The sequence below is a fragment of the Argopecten irradians genome, chromosome 4 (genome assembly GCF_041381155.1).
Source record: "Argopecten irradians isolate NY chromosome 4, Ai_NY, whole genome shotgun sequence".
Taxonomy (NCBI): Eukaryota; Metazoa; Mollusca; class Bivalvia; order Pectinida; family Pectinidae; genus Argopecten; species Argopecten irradians.
In genome coordinates, this window is record NC_091137.1 from 51,511,990 (window position 1) to 51,535,730 (window position 23,741).

The window sequence follows — 23,741 nt, forward strand, 5'->3', positions numbered from 1 at the left end:
AATAGGCTGGAGGGGGTCACCATAGCAATAGGCTGGAGGAGGTCACCATAAGCAATAGGCTGGAGGGGGTCACCATAGCAATAGGCTGGAGGGGGTCACCATAAGCAATAGGCTGGAGGGGGTCACCATAACAATAGGCTGGAGGGGGTCACCATAACAATAGGCTGGAGGGGTCACCATAGCAATAGGCTGGAGGGGTCACATAGCAATAGGCTGGAGGGGGTCACCATAGCAATAGGCTGGAGGGAGGTCACCATAACAATAGGCTGGAGGGGGTCACCATAGCAATAGGCTGGAGGGGGTCACCATAGCAATAGACTGGAGGGGGTCACCATAACAATAGGCTTGAGGGGGTCACCATAACAATATGCTTGATGGGGTCACCATAGCAATAGGCTGGAGGGGGTCACCATAACAATAGGCTGGAGGGGGTCACCATAGCAATAGGCTGGAGAGGTCACAAAACCAATAGGCTGGAGGGGTCACCATAGCAATAGGCTGGAGGGGGTCACCATAGCAATAGGCTGGAGGGGGTCACCATAATAATAGACTGGAGAGGGTCACCATAACAATAGGCTGGAGGGGGTCACCATAGCAATAGGCTGGAGGGGGTCACCATAACAATAGACTGGAGGGGGTCACCATAACAATAGGCTGGAGGGGGTCACCATAGCAATAGGCTGGAGGGGGTCACCATAACAATAGGCTGGAGGGGGTCACCATAGCAATAGGCTGGAGGGGTCACCATAACAATAGGCTGGAGGGGGTCACCATAGCAATAGGCTGGAGGGGGTCACCATAGCAATAGACTGGAGGGGGTCACCATAACAATAGACTGGAGGGGGTCACCATAACAATAGGCTGGAGGGGGTCACCATAACAATAGGCTGGAGGGGGTCACCATAACAATAGACTGGAGGGGGTCACCATAACAATAGGCTGGAGGGGGTCACCATAGCAATAGGCTGGAGGGGGTCACCATAACAATAGGCTGGAGGGGGTCACCATAACAATAGACTGGAGGGGGTCACCATAACAATAGGCTGGAGGGGGTCACCATAGCAATAGGCTGGAGGGGGTCACCATAACAATAGGCTGGAGGGGGTCACCATAACAATAGGCTGGAGGGGGTCACCATAACAATAGGCTGGAGGGGGTCACCATAGCAATAGGCTGGAGGGGGTCACCATAACAATAGGCTGGAGGGGGTCACCATAGCAATAGGCTGGAGGGGGTCACCATAGCAATAGGCTGGAGGGGGTCACCATAACAATAGGCTGGAGGGGGGTCACCATAACAATAGGCTGGAGGGGGTCACCATAGCAATAGGCTGGAGGGGGTCACCATAGCAATAGGCTGGAGGGGGTCACCATAAGCAATAGGCTGGAGGGGGTCACCATAACAATAGGCTGGAGGGGGTCACCATAACAATAGACTGGAGGGGGTCACCATAACAATAGGCTGGAGGGGGTCACCATAGCAATAGGCTGGAGGGGGTCACCATAAGCAATAGGCTGGAGAGGGGTCACCATAACAATAGGCTGGAGGGGGTCACCATAGCAATAGGCTGGAGGGGGTCACCATAGCAATAGGCTGGAGGGGTCACCATAGCAATAGGCTGGAGGGGGTCACCATAACAATAGGCTGGAGGGGGTCACCATAGCAATAGGCTGGAGGGGGTCACCATAGCAATAGGCTGGAGGGGGTCACCATAATAATAGACTGGAGGGGGTCACCATAACAATAGGCTGGAGGGGGTCACCATAACAATAGGCTGGAGGGGGTCACCATAGCAATAGGCTGGAGGGGGTCACCATAGCAATAGGCTGGAGGGGGTCACCATAACAATAGGCTGGAGGGGGTCACCATAGCAATAGGCTGGAGGGGGTCACCATAGCAATAGGCTGGAGGGGGTCACCATAACAATAGGCTGGAGGGGGTCACCATAACAATAGGCTGGAGGGGGTCACCATAACAATAGGCTGGAGGGGGTCACCATAGCAATAGGCTGGAGGGGGTCACCATAGCAATAGGCTGGAGGGGGTCACCATAACAATAGCTGGAGGGGGTCACCATAACAATAGGCTGGAGGGGGTCACCATAGCAATAGACTGGAGGGGGTCACCATAACAATAGGCTGGAGGGGGTCACCATAGCAATAGGCTGGAGGGGGTCACCATAAAGCAATAGGCTGGAGGGGGTCACCATAGCAATAGCTGGAGGGGTCACCATAACAATAGGCTGGAGGGGGTCACCATAACAATAGGCTGGAGGGGGTCACCATAAGCAATAGGCTGGAGGGGGGTCACCATAACAATAGGCTGGAGGGGGGTCACCATAACAATAGGCTGGAGGGGGTCACCATAACAATAGGCTGGAGGGGGTCACCATAACAATAGGCTGGAGGGGTCACCATAACAATAGGCTGGAGGGGGTCACCATAGCAATAGGCTGGAGGGGGTCACCATAGCAATAGGCTGGAGGGGGTCACCATAACAATAGGCTGGAGGGGGTCACCATAACAATAGGCTGGAGGGGGTCACCATAGCAATAGGCTGGAGGGGGTCACCATAACAATAGACTGGAGGGGGTCACCATAGCAATAGGCTGGAGGGGGTCACCATAGCAATAGGCTGGAGGGGGTCACCATAACAATAGGCTGGAGGGGGTCACCATAACAATAGGCTGGAGGGGGTCACCATAAAGCAATAGGCTGGAGGGGGTCACCATAGCAATAGGCTGGAGGGGGTCACCAAAAGCAATAGGCTGGAGGGGGTCACCATAGCAATAGGCTGGAGGGGGTCACCATAACAATAGGCTGGAGGGGGGTCACCATAACAATAGGCTGGAGGGGGGTCACCATAACAATAGGCTGGAGGGGGGTCACCATAGCAATAGGCTGGAGGGGTCACCATAGCAATAGGCTGGAGGGGTCACCATAAGCAATAGGCTGGAGGGGGTCACCATAGCAATAGGCTGGAGGGGGTCACCATAGCAATAGACTGGAGGGGGTCACCATAACAATAGGCTGGAGGGGGTCACCATAGCAATAGGCTGGAGGGGGTCACCATAACAATAGGCTGGAGGGGGTCACCATAACAATAGGCTGGAGGGGGTCACCATAACAATAGACTGGAGGGGTCACCATAACAATAGGCTGGAGGGGGTCACCATAGCAATAGGCTGGAGGGGGTCACCATAACAATAGGCTGGAGGGGGTCACCATAACAATAGACTGGAGGGGGTCACCATAACAATAGGCTGGAGGGGGTCACCATAACAATAGGCTGGAGGGGGTCACCATAACAATAGACTGGAGGGGTCACCATAGCAATAGGCTGGAGGGGGTCACCATAGCAATAGGCTGGAGGGGGTCACCATAGCAATAGGCTGGAGGGGGTCACCATAACAATAGGACTGGAGGGGGTCACCATAACAATAGGCTGGACAGGGGTCACCATAGCAATAGGCTGGAGGGGTCACCAAAACCAATAGGCTGGAGGGGGTCACCAATAGCAATAGGCTGGATGAGGTCACAAAAGCAATAGGCTGGAGGGAGGTCACCATAGCAATAGGCTGGAGGGGGTCACCATAACAATAGACTGGAGGAGGGTCACCATAGCAATAGGCTGGAGGGGGTCACCATAGCAATAGGCTGGAGGGGGTCACCATAGCAATAGGCTGGAGGGGGTCACCATAACAATAGGCTGGAGGGGGTCACCATAGCAATAGGCTGGAGGGGGTCACCATACCAATAGGCTGGAGGGGGTCACCATAACAATAGGCTGGAGGGGTCACCATAACAATAGGCTGGAGGGGTCACCATACAATAGGCTGGAGGGGGTCACCATAACAATAGACTGGAGGGGGTCACCATAGCAATAGGCTGGAGGGGGTCACCATAGCAATAGGCTGGAGGGGGTCACCATAGCAATAGGCTGGAGGGGGTCACCATAGCAATAGGCTGGAGGGGGTCACCATAACAATAGGCTGGAGGGGGTCACCATAGCAATAGGCTGGAGGGGGTCACCATAGCAATAGGCTGGAGGGGGTCACCATAACAATAGGCTGGAGGGGGTCACCATAGCAATAGGCTGGAGGGGGTCACCATAGCAATAGGCTGGAGGGGGTCACCATAACAATAGGCTGGAGGGGGTCACCATAGCAATAGGCTGGAGGGGTCACCAAAACAATAGGCTGGAGGGGGTCACCATAGCAATAGGCTGGAGGGGGTCACCATAAACAATAGGCTGGAGGGGGTCACCATAACAATAGGCTGGAGGGGGTCACCATAACAATAGACTGGAGGGGGTCACCATAACAATAGGCTGGAGGGGGTCACCATAGCAATAGGCTGGAGGGGTCACCATAGCAATAGGCTGGAGGGGGTCACCATAAGCAATAGGCTGGAGGGGTCACCATAGCAATAGGCTGGAGGGGGTCACCATAAGCAATAGGCTGGAGGGGGTCACCATAGCAATAGGCTGGGGGGTCACCATAGCAATAGGCTGGAGGGGGTCACCATAGCAATAGGCTGGAGGGGGTCACCATAACAATAGACTGGAGGGGGTCACCATAGCACAATAGGCTGGAGGGGGTCACCATAACAATAGGCTGGAGGGGGTCACCATAGCAATAGGCTGGAGGGGGTCACCATAGCAATAGGCTGGAGGGGGTCACCATAGCAATAGGCTGGAGGGGGTCACCATAAGCAATAGGCTGGAGGGGGTCACCATAACAATAGGCTGGAGGGGTCACCATAGCAATAGGCTGGAGGGGGTCACCATAAGCAATAGGCTGGAGGGGGTCACCATAACAATAGGCTGGAGGGGGTCACCATAACAATAGACTGGAGGGGGTCACCATAAAGCAATAGGCTGGAGGGGGTCACCATAGCAATAGGCTGGAGGGGGTCACCATAACAATAGGCTGGAGGGGGTCACCATAACAATAGGCTGGAGGGGGTCACCACTAACAATAGGCTGGAGGGGGTCACCATAGCAATAGGCTGGAGGGGGTCACCATAGCAATAGGCTGGAGGGGGTCACCATAACAATAGACTGGAGGGGGTCACCATAACAATAGGCTGGAGGGGGTCACCATAGCAATAGGCTGGAGGGGGTCACCATAACAATAGGCTGGAGGGGGTCACCATAACAATAGGCTGGAGGGGGTCACCATAACAATAGGCTGGAGGGGGTCACCATAACAATAGGCTGGAGGGGGTCACCATAGCAATAGGCTGGAGGGGGTCACCATAACAATAGACTGGAGGGGGTCACCATAACAATAGGCTGGAGGGGGTCACCATAGCAATAGGCTGGAGGGGGTCACCATAGCAATAGGCTGGAGGGGGTCACCATAGCAATAGGCTGGAGGGGGTCACCATAGCAATAGGCTGGAGGGGGTCACCATAGCAATAGGCTGGAGGGGTCACCATAGCAATAGGCTGGAGGGGGTCACCATAAGCAATAGGCTGGAGGGGGGTCACCATAGCAATAGGCTGGAGGGGGTCACCATAACAATAGGCTGGAGGGGGTCACCATAACAATAGGCTGGAGGGGGTCACCATAAGCAATAGGCTGGAGGGGGTCACCATAACAATAGACTGGAGGGGGTCACCATAACAATAGGCTGGAGGGGGTCACCATAGCAATAGGCTGGAGAGGGGTCACCATAACAATAGGCTGGAGGGGGTCACCATAAGCAATAGGCTGGAGGGGGTCACCATAACAATAGGCTGGAGGGGGTCACCATAACAATAGGCTGGAGGGGGGTCACCATAGCAATAGGCTGGAGGGGGTCACCATATACAATAGGCTGGAGGGGGTCACCATAACAATAGGCTGGAGGGGTCACCATAGCAATAGGCTGGAGGGGGTCACCAAAACAATAGGCTGGAGGGGGGTCACCATAGCAATAGGCTGGAGGGGGTCACCATAACAATAGGCTGGAGGGGGTCACCATAACAATAGACTGGAGGGGGTCACCATAAGCAATAGGCTGGAGGGGGTCACCATAACAATAGGCTGGAGGGGGTCACCATAGCAATAGGCTGGAGGGGGTCACCATAGCAATAGGCTGGAGGGGGTCACCATAGCTAATAGGCTGGAGGGGGTCACCATAACAATAGGACTGGAGGGGGTCACCATAACAATAAGGCTGGAGGCAATAGACTGGAGGGGGTCACCATAACAATAGGCTGGAGGGGGTCACCATAGCAATAGGTGAGGGGCACCATAAAAGTTGGAGGGGGTCACCATAACAATAGACTGGAGGGGGTCACCATAACAATAGGCTGGAGGGGGTCACCATAACAATAGACTGGAGGGGGTCACCATGCAACAATAGGCTGGAGGGGGTCACCATAACAATAGGCTGGAGGGGGTCACCATAACAATAGGCTGGAGGGGGTCACCATAGCAATAGGCTGGAGGGGGTCACCATAACAATAGGCTGGAGGGGGTCACCATAGCAATAGGCTGGAGGGGGTCACCATAGCAATAGGCTGGAGGGGGTCACATAGCAATAGGCTGGAGGGGGTCACCATAGCAATAGGCTGGAGGGGGTCACCATAGCAATAGGCTGGAGGGGGTCACCATAACAATAGGCTGGAGGGGTCACCATAGCAATAGGCTGGAGGGGGGTCACATAGCAATAGGCTGGAGGGGTCACCATAACAATAGGCTGGAGGGGGTCACCATAACAATAGGCTGGAGGGGGTCACCATAGCAATAGGCTGGAGGGGGTCACCATAACAAATAGGCTGGAGGGGGTCACCATAGCAATAGGCTGGAGTGGGGTCACCATAGCAATAGGCTGGAGGGGGTCACCATAATAATAGACTGGAGAGGGTCACCATAACAATAGGCTGGAGGGGGTCACCATAGCAATAGGCTGGAGGGGGTCACCAACATCACCATAGCAATAGGCTGGAGGGGGTCACCATAATAATAGGCTGGAGGGGGTCACCATAAGCAATAGGCTGGAGGGGGTCACCATAGCAATAGGCTGGAGGGGTCACCATAACCAATAGGCTGGAGAGGGTCACCATGCAATAGGCTGGAGGGGGTCACCATAACAATAGGCTGGAGGGGGTCACCATAGCAATAGGCTGGAGGGGGTCACCATAACAATAGACTGGAGGAGGTCACCATAACAATAGACTGGAGGGGGGTCACCATAACAAAAGGCTGGAGGGGGTCACCATAACAATAGACTGGAGGGGGGTCACCATAGCAATAGGCTGGAGAGGGGGTCACCATAAGCAATAGGCTGGAGGGGGTCACCATAACAATAGACTGGAGGGGGTCACCATAACAATAGGCTGGAGGGGAGTCACCATAGCAATAGACTGGAGGGGGTCACCATAACAATAGACTGGAGGGGGTCACCATAACAATAGGCTGGAGGGGGTCACCATAACAATAGGCTGGAGGGGGTCACCATAACAATAGACTGGAGGGGGTCACCATAACAATAGGCTGGAGGGGGTCACCATAACAATAGGCTGGAGGGGGTCACCATAGCAATAGACTCGAGGGGGTCACCATAACAATAGACTGGAGGGGGTCACCATAGCAATAGGCTGGAGGAGGTCACCATAACAATAGGCTGGACAGGGTCACCAAACAATAGCCTGGAGGAGGTCACTTTAGCAATAGGTTGCAGGAGGTCACCATAGCAATAGGCACAATGAGGTCATCATTGCAATAAGCTGGACAGGGTCACCATAGCAATAGGCACAAGGAGGTCATCATTGCAATAAGCTGGACATGGTCACCATAGCAATAGGATAGACAGGGTCACCATAGCAATTAATAGTCTGGACAGGGTCACCATAGCAATAGTCTGGATAGGGTCACCATATTCCCAGATTTCAATTTCAGTTACATAACATTGATTGTTTTTCGTTAAATATACAAAAACAAATTAAATTGTTGTATTAGTTATTTTCTATAATTCATCAGTTATAATTTGAATGATTTCTTTGCATCACTTTTACACTTCATATCTTACTTCAAATAAGTAAGCGATTAAATATTCATCAATTGATTGAATCTAAGTTCACTTCAGATCCGAAGGACCAGTAACCTTTTGCCTTTACAAACTGAAGTTTCATATTGAAAAATTGAAGTTGCTGCCCTAAAAATATCTCATAAAGTACTGAAAAGATACGTGCTTTTAGTTTGGGCCATATTTGTACATATTTCATTTTGAGGGAGATCCAAGAACAGAATGGCCAACTAGTCACCATTTCCACACTAAAATTTGTTTTTACTATTTCTTAGAAATGCTTTCGATATCTTTTTCATCAGTGCATGTATATTGTATATTACTTACAATAAATACTTTGTTATAGAGAAACCGATATTTATCCATCTTGAAGACCAAATTGTTAAATACAATGTATTCATATATAGAAATCAAAGAATCTAATGTAAAGAAGAAAAAAAGCTGAGAAAAGATCTGTGTTTGTCTGATAATGATCTGGTAATGGTGGGTGATCACTCTGGGATCTCTGGTAACCCCCCCCACAACTTAACGAACCAAGGTTTTTCTGAAGCCTTATGACCCACTGATAACGAAATCGAGAGGTAACATTGTATAAACTGGGATGAACTTCCGGTTATGACGTCATCAAGATGGCCGCCATCTCGAATTTCACTAAAGATTGAAAAATAGTCATAACATTGACATTTTTCAACCGAAAGAAGACAAATGAGGCATCAAAATGACCACAATAGAACAAACAAATACATATCAGGACCATATATTCCAATATATATAGCTATTTCTACGCAGGAAATGAAAAAATCGGATTTTAAGCTCAAAAATGGTAATTTTTTTAGCAAATTTTTCATATTTGGCTTGACGCAGCAAAAAATGTTTGTCAACAGCAAACTATTATTTCCTAATCAGTTATTTGACCTCTTATCAATCAGTAAAAACAACACCAACAAAAAAACAATGTTAACATTGTATAAGCTCCGGTTATGACGTCATCAAGATGGCCGCCATCTCGAATTTCACTAACAATTGAAAAATAGTCATAGCATTAACATTTTTTCAACCGAAGTAGACAAATGAGGGTATCAAAATGATCATGATAGAACATCAAATTCATATTCGGGACCATATAATCCAATATATGTAGTGATTTCTACGCAGGAAATGAAAAAATAGGATTTTAAGCTCAAAAATGATAATTTTTTAGCAAATTTTTCATATTTGGCTTTACGCAGCTATAATTGTTTCCCAACAAGAAACTATTATTCGTAAAACAGTTATTTGACCTCTAATCACTCAGTAAAAACAATAAAAATATATAGAGATACAAAAAAGAATTATTGTTATACCATCATTAAGTTTACAAAACATCACCGGGTGCGTTTATACTGGGTATATGCTATTTTTCTAACTCCAAACCGCTGGACACTACAGTTTCCTGGTGTATTACAAGTTCCTTAAATAAGTTTGACTATTGACGATTTATAAGTAGGAAACATGAATGTAAAGTTGACAGAATATCTAGCCTCGGGTAGGACAAGTCACAGTTTCGTTTATTTCCTATGCATATTATTAGCAAAATGTCAGATAGTTACCACAATGTCACATATTTCTTTCACTGGTTCTCAATTATAACCATTATCATTGTGCATGCTTTCCCACCTCACTGCACTATCCTCTGACGTGACTCGGCATGTCTGGTAGCTGGTACATGCAGTCCAAATCAGAGTAATCGAGATATCAGTATCTAATTCGTCGAAAGCCAGAGCGTCGTCTTCGATGTCGATGAGATGATGTGACACTACATTACCAGTGGTGTTCTAGCCTGTCATCTTTCATGGCCCATCCCATGGCCAGAGTTTATATCAGGAACAACAGGTTCAGGGATGTGGGATCTCCTTCAGATTCTAACATATCGTATATGCTGTTTCAGACTTCTCAGGAAATTACACCAGATCCAGATTTCTTCGAATGGTGGAATGATTCAAGCACCATTCATCAACCTTGTGGACACTCGTGCGACTATAGATGGCACAGTTGATATCCTCGAGGTCTTTAATGAGGTCAATTAATGTTAAATGTTTTTCATTGGTCAGACTTTTCCCATGTCCCTTGAAGGTACTGGTTGTGTCGCATCTGGTGTATGCGTGGATACACCATTGAAAACTCTCCAGAAAAAAAGTTTTCTACAGTGCTCTCCAGACTTGGCAAAGAGAGGAACTTCACTGTAGACCTCATTTATGACCTCAAATAATTCACCTGTGTCATCTATGGTCACTGAGGGTTCACAAGAATGAGGAATTGTGCTTCATACGAATTAAGGAGATGCAACTCAACCCTTCGCAGAATGTGGCTCTGGTGTCTTTTTTTCCATCCCTACCGGAGAGGTCTGGAACATCATATACGATATGTCAATCACTAGGTTGAAAAAACAGGATGAGCTCCAACATCCGCGAACCCGATGTTCTTGATGTTACCTCTGGCCATGGACGGTTGAGAAGTTAGAACCACGATGGTAAACCGGTAATGTAATGTCACATCAGCTCATCAGTCTCATCGACACTCTGGCGAGAAAGCACGCACAAAGATAATGCTTATCATTAAGAACTATTGAAAGAAATATGTGATACTGCAGTAAACCATCATGACATTTCCTTACGTTACACACAGACAAATAAAGTTAACAGTGGATGCGCTATTTCTAAAAAGAAACAAATTTCGGAAAAGTGTCGTGGTATTAACGGAAACAAAATGCTTTCTTCATTTTTAATTTGATACCCTATTAGTTGGCGTTGTGCAGTAAAAAATTCATTTTGAGACGCTACTAGTCTACAAACTTTCGAACACGAAAATGGATTTTGTTAGGAAATTGTCAAGTCCCACTTAGATATTAAGCCACCTTAAAATTCAAATGTGTTAAGATATGGATCGTCAATTGCCAATGTTATCTTCAGGAAGTTCTAAGACATCCGGAAACTGTAGTGTCAGCGGTTTGGAAAAAACAGCAATCATGTTACCCTGTATACGCACCCGGTGGATGTTTTGTAAACCAAATGATGGTATAACAATCATTCTCTTTTGAATTTCTATATATTTTTTTGTTGTTGTTGTTTTTTACTAATTGATAAGAGGTCAAATAACTGTTTACGAATATAATAGTTTCTTGTTGGGAAACAATTACAGCTGCGTAAAGCCAAATATGAAAAATTTGCTAAAAAATTATCATTTTTGAGCTTAAAATCCTATTTTTTCATTTCCTGCGTAGAAATCACTACATATATTGGATTACATGGTCCCGATATGAATTTGATGTTCTATTATGATCATTTTGATACCTCATTTGTCTACTTCGGTTGAAAAATGTTAATGCTATGACTATTTATCAATTGTTAGTGAAATTCGAGATGGCGGCCATCTTGATGACGTCATAACCGGAGCTTATACAATGTTAACATTGTTTTTTTGTTGGTGTTGTTTTTTACTGATTGATAAGAGGTCAATTAACTGATTAGAAATAATAGTTTGCGTGCAAGACCCATGTTGACAAACATTTTTGCTGCGTCAAGCCAAATATGAAAAATGTTTTTTGCTAAAAAATTACCATGTGTTGGTGGTGTGGGTGTGTGGTTGTGGGGGGGGGGGGGGGGTGGGGGGGTGGGGGGGGGGGGGTGTTTTTGAGCTTAAAATCCGATTTTTCATTTCCTGCGTAGAAATAGCTACACCATATATTGGAATATATGGTCCTTATATGTATTTGTTGTTCTATTGTGGTCATTTTGATGCCTCATTTGTCTTCTTCGGTTGAAAAATGTCAATGTTATGACTATTTTTCAATCTTTAGTGAAATACGAGATGGCGGCCATTCTTGATGACGTCATAACCGGAAGTTCATCCCAGTTTATACAATGTTACCTCTCGATTTCGTTATCAGTGGGTCATAAGGCTTCAGAAAAACCTTGGTTCGTTAAGTTGTGGGGGGGGTGCACGTAGACCCCCCCTAGATCCCGGCCTATTATAGATCTGGTAATGGTGGGTGATCACTCTGGGATCTCTGGTAAGGGTGGGTGATCACTCTGGGATCTCTGGTAAGGGTGGGTGATCACTCTAGGATCTCTGGTAAGGCTGGTTGATCACTCTGGGATCTCTGGTAAGGGTGGGTATCACTCTGGGATCTCTGGTAAGGGTGGGTGATCACTCTGGGATCTCTGGATGGAATGATTTGATAGAGTGAAATCTGGTGTGGATGAGACATTTGTGTTTACCAAGATAACCCTATATTGATAGTTATGTGACTTGTTAAATTATATACATTATATATATATTTATTGATACTATGAATACAATTATAATGATATGGTTATTTTCTATTCACAGCAGGTAGTAGTGTTTCCTCTGTGGCTACACAGTTTGCGGAAACAAAACCTACAGAAACACAACCCACACCTGACAAAGATAGTCAAGTAAGTTATCTCCCCTACTTTGTCTCTCAGCTTCCTGTTTGTGATTGATGTGTTGTCATAATTGAAGAGTTTTATATCTTGATAGTTTGATGAATAATAAACATCTATGGTGTGTAAGACAACATGTCCTGACTTGCCGTATTTTCTGGAGTATAAGTTGCAACTTGAAAATCGGGATCGCGACCAATACACCAGTGCGACTTATTCGTGCATGAACCCAGAATCAGAAAATGTTTTAAGGTAGACCGTCCCTTCTGGTTTCCTCTGAAGGATTTCTTTTATATCTTAGCTTTTCAAATCGCTTTTCGTCCATGGTCTGTCGTCCGTCCATCCGTCTGTCCATCCTTCTGTCGATTAACAATTCTTGTTACCACTATTTCTCAGGAAGTGTTTTAGGGATCTTTCTCAAATTTCACATGTAGGTTCCCCTAGGGCCCTAGTTGTGCATATTGCATTTTGGAACCGATCGGTGAACAAGATGGCTGCCTTCTTGAATTTTGATAGTTGAAGATTGTTACCGCTATATCCCAGAAAGTACGGAAGGGATCTGTCTCAAATTTCATGTGCAGGTTCCCCTAGGACCCTAGTTGTGCATATTGCATTTTGGGACCATTTGGTGAACAAGATGGTTGACAGGCCACCATCTTGGATTTTGAAAAAGGAAGTTTGTTTCCGCTATTTCTCAAAAAGTACTGAATCTGTCTCAAATTTTATATGTAGGATGTAGTCAAAGTTTGAAATGCAGAGAAAAGATCCCTCCTTCCATTGTCAGACAGACAGAAATCATTCTTTGGTGGGCGCCAAGACCCCTCTGGGATCTCTTGCTTTCTGTAAAAAGGTCAAATACTATGAGACAATAGCACCCGCTCATCCAGGCCATAATTGGTTTAGTATGACTTCTGTTCTGCACAATGTTATAATGACATCATGTAACAGTCACATTAAGTCTCGATCATGCTTTCTCGGGCACTATTGCAAATATTTTCATGTGTGTAGCCAATCAGAATCCAGTATTCTGTCACATGATGAACTAATCACATGTAATGCAGCTTCAGTTAAGTGGAAATACATTTACTAGTCACCCTGAAAAGGATGTGTCATACATTTACTGGTCACCCTAAAAATGATTTGTAATACATTTACTGGTCACCCTGAAAAGGATGTGTCATACATTTACTGGTCACCCTGAAAAGGATGTGTCATACATTTACTGGTCACCCTAAAATGATGTGTCATACATTTAATGGTCACCCTGAAAAGTATGTGTCATACATTTACTGGTCACCCTAAAAATTATGTGTCATACATTTACTGGTCACCCTGAAAATGATGTGTCATACATTTACTGGTCACCCTGAAAAGGATGTGTCATATATTTACCGGTCACCCTAAAAATTATGTGTCATACATTTACTGGTCACCCTACAAATGATGTGTCATACATTTAATGGTCACCCTGAAAAGTATGTATTATGCATTTACTGGTCACCCTTAAGAGCAGACGTTGGCCATAAACTGTGTCAGGTGACCAGGCCCCTAATCTTCGTGACATTCTAGTTAATTTTGAGAAGTTTCTCATTCTGTTGTGGTGTAATTGTTTAACCATTTTGTATGCAGCCTAACAATGCCTAATTTCAGAGCTATAACTACCACAGTGACTTCAGACTTGTGAGTCCATCTGATTTGAGAAAAAAACGAGTTATCCGCAGTTTGATCAGAAAATAACAAGTTCCATTTGATTCTATTAATTTTTTATTGAAGAGGAGAGCTGCAGTGTTTAGCTTGATAATCCATGGTGTCCAGCTTAGAATAAACAACTGGTCATATTTTTTAAAATGGTGAATGCTAAACAAGACATGTGTTTAAAGCTGGGTTACTGCCTACATGACTAGGCCTTTTGTAGGTCTCGCTAGCATGTGGACAGTGAACTGAAAAATAATTTCTTTTTATCATTTAATGTATGTTTGGTGAATTATTTAGTGTATAGCTATAGCTATCTTGTCACTCTATAAAAGAGAAAAAGAAATTTTACTGTGATAAGATTATATAAACGATTACAAAAATATCATGGATTGTCATAACTTATCATATATTCTAATTCTGGTTAATTTAAAATGTAGTAGTAAGAGAAAGAATCTGGTGCTTATCATTTCATCACATTGTAAATCAAAACAATTTTGTCAGTGATGACACTAAAATCAACTATTTGTCAATCAGTGAAATTCGTTAGATATCATTTTGGTGTCGAATTTAGTGTGAACATTTCAGCTCTGTTCCTCTGGTTTTTTTTAGATGTCACAACATGTAATACAAATCTTGCCACTACTCAAGTATATATTATATAGTATTTAACAATACCAGAGGGGAAGGGGAATTGTCACAATATCAGGGGATTGTAACACTATCAGGGGATTGTAACACTATCAGGGGATTGTAACACTATCAGGGGATTGTAACACTTTCAGGGGATTGTAACACTATCAGGGGATTGTAACACTATCAGGGGATTGTAACACTATCAGGGGATTGTAACACTATCAGGGGATTGTAACACTATCAGGGGATTGTAACACTATCAGGGGATTGTAACAATATCAGGGGATTGTAACACTATCAGGGGATTGTAACAATATCAGATGATTTTAACACTTTCAGGGGATTGTAACACTATCAGGGGATTGTAACACTATCAGGGGATTGTAACACTATCAGGGGATTGTAACACTATCAGGGGATTGTAACACTATCAGGGGATTGTAACACTATCAGGGGATTGTAACACTATCAGGGGATTGTAACACTATCAGGGGATTGTAACAATATCAGGGGATTGTAACACTATCAGGGGATTGTAACAATATCAGGGGATTGTAACAATATCAGGGGATTGTAACACTATCAGGGGATTGTAACAATATCAGGGGATTGTAACACTATCAGGGGATTGTAACACTATCAGGGGATTGTAACACTATCAGGGGATTGTAACACTATCAGGGGATTGTAACACTATCAGGGGATTGTAACAATATCAGGGGATTGTAACAATATCAGGGATTGTAACATATCAGGGGATTGTAACAATATCAGGGGATTGTAACAATATCAGGGGATTGTAACATATCAGGGGATTGTAAACAACTATCAGGGGATTGTAACACTATCAGGGGATTGTAACACTATCAGGGATTGTAACACTATCAGGGGATTGTAACACTATCAGGGGATTGTAACACTATCAGGGGATTGTAACACTATCAGGGGATTGTAACACTATCAGGGGATTGTAACACTATCAGGGGATTGTAACACTATCAGGGGATTGTAACACTATCAGGGGATTGTAACAATATCAGGGGATTGTAACATATCAGGGATTGTAACAATATCAGGGGATTGTAACACTATCAGGGGATTGTAACACTATCAGGGGATTGTAACAATATCAGGGGATTGTAACAATATCAGGGGATTGTAACACTATCAGGGGATTGTAACAATATCAGGGGATTGTAACAATATCAGGGGATGTAACAACTATCAGGGGATTGTAACAATATCAGGGGATTGTAACACTATCAGGGGATTGTAAACAATATCAGGGGATTGTAACAATATCAGGGGATTGTAACAATATCAGGGGATTGTAACAATATCAGGGGATTGTAACACTATCAGGGGATTGTAACACTATCAGGGGATTGTAACACTATCAGGGGATTGTAACACTATCAGGGGATTGTAACAATATCAGGGGATTGTAACAATATCAGGGGATTGTAACACTATCAGGGGATTGTAACACTATCAGGGGATTGTAACACTATCAGGGGATTGTAACAATATCAGGGGATTGTAACACTATCAGGGGATTGTAACACTATCAGGGGATTGTAACACTATCAGGGGATTGTAACACTATCAGGGGATTGTAACACTATCAGGGGATTGTAACAATATCAGGGGATTGTAACACTATCAGGGGATTGTAACAATATCAGGGGATTGTAACAATATCAGGGGATTGTAACAATATCAGGGGATTGTAACAATATCAGGGGATTGTAACAATATCAGGGGATTGTAACACTATCAGGGGATTGTAACACTATCAGGGGATTGTAACAATATCAGGGGATTGTAACACTATCAGGGGATTGTAACAATATCAGGGGATTGTAACAATATCAGGGGATTGTAACACTATCAGGGGATTGTAACAATATCAGGGGATTGTAACAATATCAGAGGGGATTGTAACAATATCAGGGGATTGTAACACTATCAGGGGATTGTAACACTATCAGGGGATTGTAACACTATCAGGGGATTGTAACAATATCAGGGGATTGTAACACTATCAGGGGATTGTAACACTATCAGGGGATTGTAACACTATCAGGGGATTGTAACACTATCAGGGGATTGTAACACTATCAGGGGATTGTAACAATATCAGGGGATTGTAACAATATCAGGGGATTGTAACATATCAGGGGATTGTAACACATATCAGGGGATTGTAACAATATCAGGGGGATTGTAACAATATCAGGGGATTGTAACAATATCAGGGGATTGTAACACTATCAGGGATTGTAACACTATCAGGGGATTGTAACACACTATCAGGGGATTGTAACACTATCAGGGGATTGTAACACTATCAGGGGATTGTAACACTATCAGGGGATTGTAACACTATCAGGGGATTGTAACACTATCAGGGGATTGTAACACTATCAGGGGATTGTAACATATCAGGGGATTGTAACACTATCAGGGGATTGTAACACTATCAGGGGATTGTAACACTATCAGGGGATTGTAACAATATCAGGGGATTGTAACACTATCAGGGGATTGTAACACTATCAGGGGATTGTAACACTATCAGGGGATTGTAACACTATCAGGGGATTGTAACACTATCAGGGGATTGTAACACTATCAGGGGATTGTAACACTATCAGGGGATTGTAACACTATCAGGGGATTGTAACACTATCAGGGGATTGTAACACTATCAGGGGATTGTAACACTATCAGGGGATTGTAACACTATCAGGGGATTGTAACAATATCAGGGGATTGTAACACTATCAGGGGATTGTAACACTATCAGGGGATTGTAACAATATCATGGGATTGTAACACTATCAGGGGATTGTAACACTATCAGGGGATTGTAACACTATCAGGGGATTGTAACACTATCAGGGGATTGTAACACTATCAGGGGATTGTAACACTATCAGGGGATTGTAACACTATCAGGGGATTGTAACAACATCAGAGGGGATTGTAACACTATCAGGGGATTGTAACACTATCAGGGGATTGTAACACTATCAGGGGATTGTAACAATATCAGGGGATTGTAACACTATCAGGGGATTGTAACAATATCAGGGGATTGTAACACTATCAGGGGATTGTAACACTATCAGGGGATTGTAACACTATCAGGGGATTGTAACACTATCAGGGGATTGTAACAATATCAGGGGATTGTAACACTATCAGGGGATTGTAACAATATCAGGGGATTGTAGCAATATCAGGGGATTGTAACACTATCAGGGGATTGTAACACTATCAGGGGATTGTAACACTATCAGGGGATTGTAACACTATCAGGGGATTGTAACACTATCAGGGGATTGTAACACTATCAGGGGATTGTAACAATATCAGGGGATTGTAACAATATCAGGGGATTGTAACACTATCAGGGGATTGTAACACTATCAGGGGATTGTAACACTATCAGGGGATTGTAACACTATCAGGGAGGATTGTAACACTATCAGGGGATTGTAACACTATCAGGGGATTGTAACAATATCAGGGGATTGTAACACTATCAGGGGATTGTAACACTATCAGGGGATTGTAACACTATCAGGGGATTGTAACACTATCAGGGGATTGTAACAATATCAGGGGATTGTAACACTATCAGGGGATTGTAACAATATCAGGGGATTGTAACACTATCAGGGGATTGTAACACTATCAGGGGATTGTAACACTATCAGGGGATTGTAACACTATCAGGGGATTGTAACAATATCAGGGGATTGTAACACTATCAGGGGATTGTAACACTATCAGGGGATTGTAACACTATCAGGGGATTGTAACACTATCAGGGGATTGTAACACTATCAGGGGATTGTAACACTATCAGGGGATTGTAACACTATCAGGGGATTGTAACACTATCAGGGGATTGTAACACTATCAGGGGATTGTAACACTATCAGGGGATTGTAACAATATCAGGGGATTGTAACACTATCAGGGGATTGTAACACTATCAGGGGATTGTAACACTATCAGGGGATTGTAACACTATCAGGGGATTGTAACACTATCAGGGGATTGTAACACTATCAGGGGGATTGTAACACTATCAGGGGATTGTAACACTATCAGGGGATTGTAACACTATCAGGGGATTGTAATAATATCAGGGGATTGTAACAATATCAGGGGATTGTAACACTATCAGGGGATTGTAGCAATATCAGGGGATTGTATCAGGGGATTGTAACACTATCAGGGGATTGTAACACTATCAGGGGATTGTAACAATATCAGGGGATTGTAACACTATCAGGGGATTGTAACAATATCAGGGGATTGTAACAATATCAGGGGATTGTAACAATATCAGGGGATTGTAATAATATCAGGGGATTGTAACACTATCAGGGGATTGTAACACTATCAGGGGATTGTAACAATATCAGGGGATTGTAACACTATCAGGGGATTGTAACAATATCAGGGGATTGTAACAATATCAGGGGATTGTAACACTATCAGGGGATTGTAACACTATCAGGGGATTGTAACACTATCAGGGGATTGTAACACTATCAGGGGATTGTAACACTATCAGGGGATTGTAACATATCAGGGGATTGTAACATCAGGGGATTGTAACACTATCAGGGGATTGTAACACTATCAGGGGATTGTAACACTATCAGGGGATTGTAACACTATCAGGGGATTGTAACACTATCAGGGGATTGTAACTATCAGGGGATTGTAACACTATCAGGGGATTGTAAAATATCAGGGGATTGTAACATATCAGGGGATTGTAACACTATCAGGGTTGTAACACTATCAGGGGATTGTAACAATATCAGGGGATTGTAACACTATCAGGGGATTGTAACAATATCAGGGGATTGTAACATATCAGGGATTGTAACACTATCAGGGGATTGTAACAACTATCAGGGGATTGTAACACTATCAGGGGATTGTAACAATATCAGGGGATTGTAACACTATCAGGGGATTGTAACACTATCAGGGGATTGTAACAATATCAGGGGATTGTAACACTATCAGGGGATTGTAACAATATCAGGGGATTGTAACAATATCAGGGGATTGTAACAATATCAGGGGATTGTAACACTATCAGGGGATTTAACAATATCAGGGGATTGTAACACTATCAGGGGATTGTAACACTATCAGGGGATTGTAACACTATCAGGGGATTGTAACACTATCAGGGGATTGTAATAATATCAGGGGATTGTAACATATCAGGGGATTGTAACACTATCAGGGATTGTAACACTATCAGGGGATTGTAACAATATCAGGGGATTGTAACACTATCAGGGGATTGTCAGGGGATTGTAACACTATCAGGGGATTGTAACACTATCAGGGGATTGTAACATATCAGGGGATTGCAACACATATCAGGGGATTGTAACACTATCAGGGGATTGTAACACTATCAGGGGATTGTAACACTATCAGGGGATTGTAACACTATCAGGGGATTGTAAAACTATCAGGGGATTGTAATACTATCAGGGGATTGTAACACTATCAGGGGATTGTATCAGGGGATTGTAACACTATCAGGGGTTTGTAACACTATCAGGGGATTGTAACAATATCAGGGGATTGTAACACTATCAGGGGATTGTAACACTATCAGGGGATTGTAACGATATCAGGGGATTGCAACACTATCAGGGGATTGTAACACTATCAGGGGATTGTAACACTATCAGGGGATTGCAACAATATCAGGGGATTGTAACAATATCAGGGGATTGTAACAATATCAGGGGATTGTAACACTATTAGGGGATTGTAACACTATCAGGGGATTATTGTGTTCTTTAAGCACAGATTTGTTTGATAAACATTTACTTAGTGTGTTCAGATATCAAGATGAATTACATGTATTACTTGTAATATACTATACCTTAAAGACATCTTGGTCGTTTTAATGAGTATTCATATTCAAACAAAATTATTAAAAGTATAGGAAGTAAAATTTAGCCCCTTCGTACTTTTCATAATTTTTCAAGATTTCTAAGACAAAGTAGTATTGACCTGTTAATGTGTTTCCAGAATAGAATCAATTAGAGGAATTATTCTGTTAATGAGGTTGTGACAGCATTCAACAGATGATTGATATTTTATCAATAATCCAATCTGTTTTTATTACCAATTAATATATTAATGTAGTCAAATAGGTTGAAATTCTTTGAAGATAATTTCTACATAATTATGCTTTTGTATTATGGCATCAGTTTTAAGTTATTTGTATATCATATGAAAGGAAAGTAACTTTAATTTAAAATATTAGGTATATGTTCAATTTATATACTTTTTTTATTTTTTGTAATTTAAATTCTACTCTACATTTTTTCTTAATAACACATTCATTTGTTTCTGGCACGATGTGAATTATCCTTGATTTTCCTTTCACTGATTGAAATCTAACATTTTTTTGTGTGAAGAATTTCATAAAAAATCAAACTATGAAAATGATTTATGTTTTAAGAATAAAAAAATCAGAATTTAAAGTTAGAGTTACATTTCCATTTCAATGTATCCTATATGAAGATTGTCCTTTAGATTTATACATACATGGACAGTGAAATTTCACCAGTACTATGTACATTGTATATGATGATAGGGGAGAACAATTGGTGAATAGTAGGAACAAAAGTTGTATTCATAATAAATGTGAAATCAGTACCTTAATGACAATTCATCTTTTGATTTAATTGTGAAAATGAGCATAGAGTTCTTTTACAAAAAAATAAAGCTGACTTGTGTAAGATGTTGTGTTCAGTACTGGGGAGTAGGAGAATCATTTCTAAGTTTTAAAAGGCTCTTCTCAATTGTATATAAGTTTTGTTAGTGAGGCTTCAAAACATGTAATATATGTTATCCTGTAAATGTAATTTGGATAATTTGTGATGTCCTGTGTGATTTTTGTTTTGATATTTGTTTTTATATCTCAATAAAGTGAATATTGTTCCCTAGCTAGTTTGTTAATTTCATCAAAATAATTAACAGATTATCCATCATCCTTGTTATATTATGTATTATTAATTCATATTGTTTACATATAGGCAGTTTTCTTGACTCAAGAATAGAAGAATATAGATATTTTTAACAATAAATGATTAGGGTACCACAGGTGATAAAGTAAATGACATTATTTAGGGTAACACACATGAACATGGGTAACACAGTGAAGAAGTACATGACATTATTTAGGGTAACACAGGTGATGAAGTACATGACATTATTTAGGGTAACACAGGTGATGAAGTACATGACATTATTTAGGGTAACACAGGTGATAAAGTACATGACATTATTTAGGGTAACACAGGTGATAAAGTACATGACATTATTTAGGGTAACACAGGTGATAAAGTACATGACATTATTTAGGGTAACACAGGTGATGAAGTACATGACATTATTTAGGGTAACACAGGTGATGAATTACATGACATTATTTAGGGTAACACAGGCGCTAAAGTACATGACATTATAAAGTCTACATTTAGAAAACAGGAAGATCCTCTAATTCTTAACTATTTCCGTACTTGTGTGCCTTATTCTGTCACAGAAACAGTCTCCTGTATCCTTTGTGACGTCTTATTCCGTCACAGAAACATGGTCCCGTATCCCTCATAACGCCTTATTATGTTATGATTGACATGGGAAAAATCGTTTTACTCGCCGGTTAAACATCAGAATAATCTCGGTAAAAGTGTTTAAAATCATTTAATATGTATAGGAAATATAATAAAAATGAAAATAATTACATACAAGATGCATCTTCAACAGTAAAAATGGTTTATTCACAGAAAATTAGCCGACTAAAGCGTGGTTGTTTACAATCGTAACACAATGGCGGACTGATTTTGCCACTGATTTTCTACATGATTGTTATAGAGAAAATAATAATAAAATTGTCAAAAATTATAAAATATCAATTAATAACTTAAATATATTATTTAAATATTGTGTATGTGCAAGAAATGTCCACAGATAGTAGAAAAACGATCTTCTGCATGACTGCCTGCCAACTTGCACACATGTTACAAACATGTTGGTTAACAGGTGTATTTCCTATGTCAACTAATTTCGCTGTGTTTTCAATGAAATAATCAGCAATCAAGTGTATATATATAAATTACAGGTAATATAGAACATACTACCAATGTTATAAGCATCAGACTGTCATAAAACATCCTTTAAACAATCTCTTCAGTGAGATGCATTTGCTCAATACACAATGGACGAAGCCCATATCTACTTCCAGTAGCGAGCAGGAAATTTGAATAAGTATGGAAAGAGTTAAATCGTAATATAGCGTCAGTCAATGTGTGGTTATTACCTCAGCTGGCCCAATAACTCGATCACCTGGTCCGATGAGACAGTGTGGGTGAATGTCCCTGGGCTAGTAAGGCAGTGTGGGTGAATGTCCCTGGACCAGTAAGGCAGTGTGGGTGTATGTCCCTGGACTAGTAAGGCAGTGTGGATGTATGTCCCTGGACTAGTCAGGCAGTGTGGGTGTATGTCCCTTTACTAGTAAGGCAGTGTAGGTGTATGTCCATGGACTAGTAAGGCAGCGTGGGTGTATGTCTCTGGACTAGTAAGGCAGTGTGGGTGTATGTCCCTGGGCTAGTAAGGCAGTGTGGGTGTATGTCCCTGGACTAGTAAGCAGTGTGGGTGTATGTCTCTGGGCTAGTAAGGCAGTGTGGGTGTATGTCCCTGGGTTAGTAAGCAGTGTGGGTGTATGTCCCTGGGCTAGTAAGCAGTGTGGGTGTATGTCCCTGGGCTAGTAAGCAGTGTGGGTGTATGTCCCTGGACTAGTAAGGCAGTGTGGGTGTATGTCCCTGGACTAGTAAGGCAGTGTGGGTGTATGTCCCTGGACTAGTCAGGCAGTGTGGGTGTATGTCCCTG

At 43.0% G+C, this 23,741-nt stretch overlaps 1 protein-coding gene across 1 annotated transcript in view; it reads left to right on the top strand.

Moving 5' to 3' along the window:
- LOC138322352 (uncharacterized) overlaps positions 1-23,741 on the top strand; it is a 143,045-nt gene that overhangs the window by 73,576 nt on the left and 45,728 nt on the right. Inside the window, exon 10 of the mRNA XM_069266392.1 lies at positions 12,385-12,470. Coding sequence (XP_069122493.1) covers positions 12,385-12,470 — 86 coding nt within the window. The remainder of the gene's footprint in view (positions 1-12,384; positions 12,471-23,741) is intronic.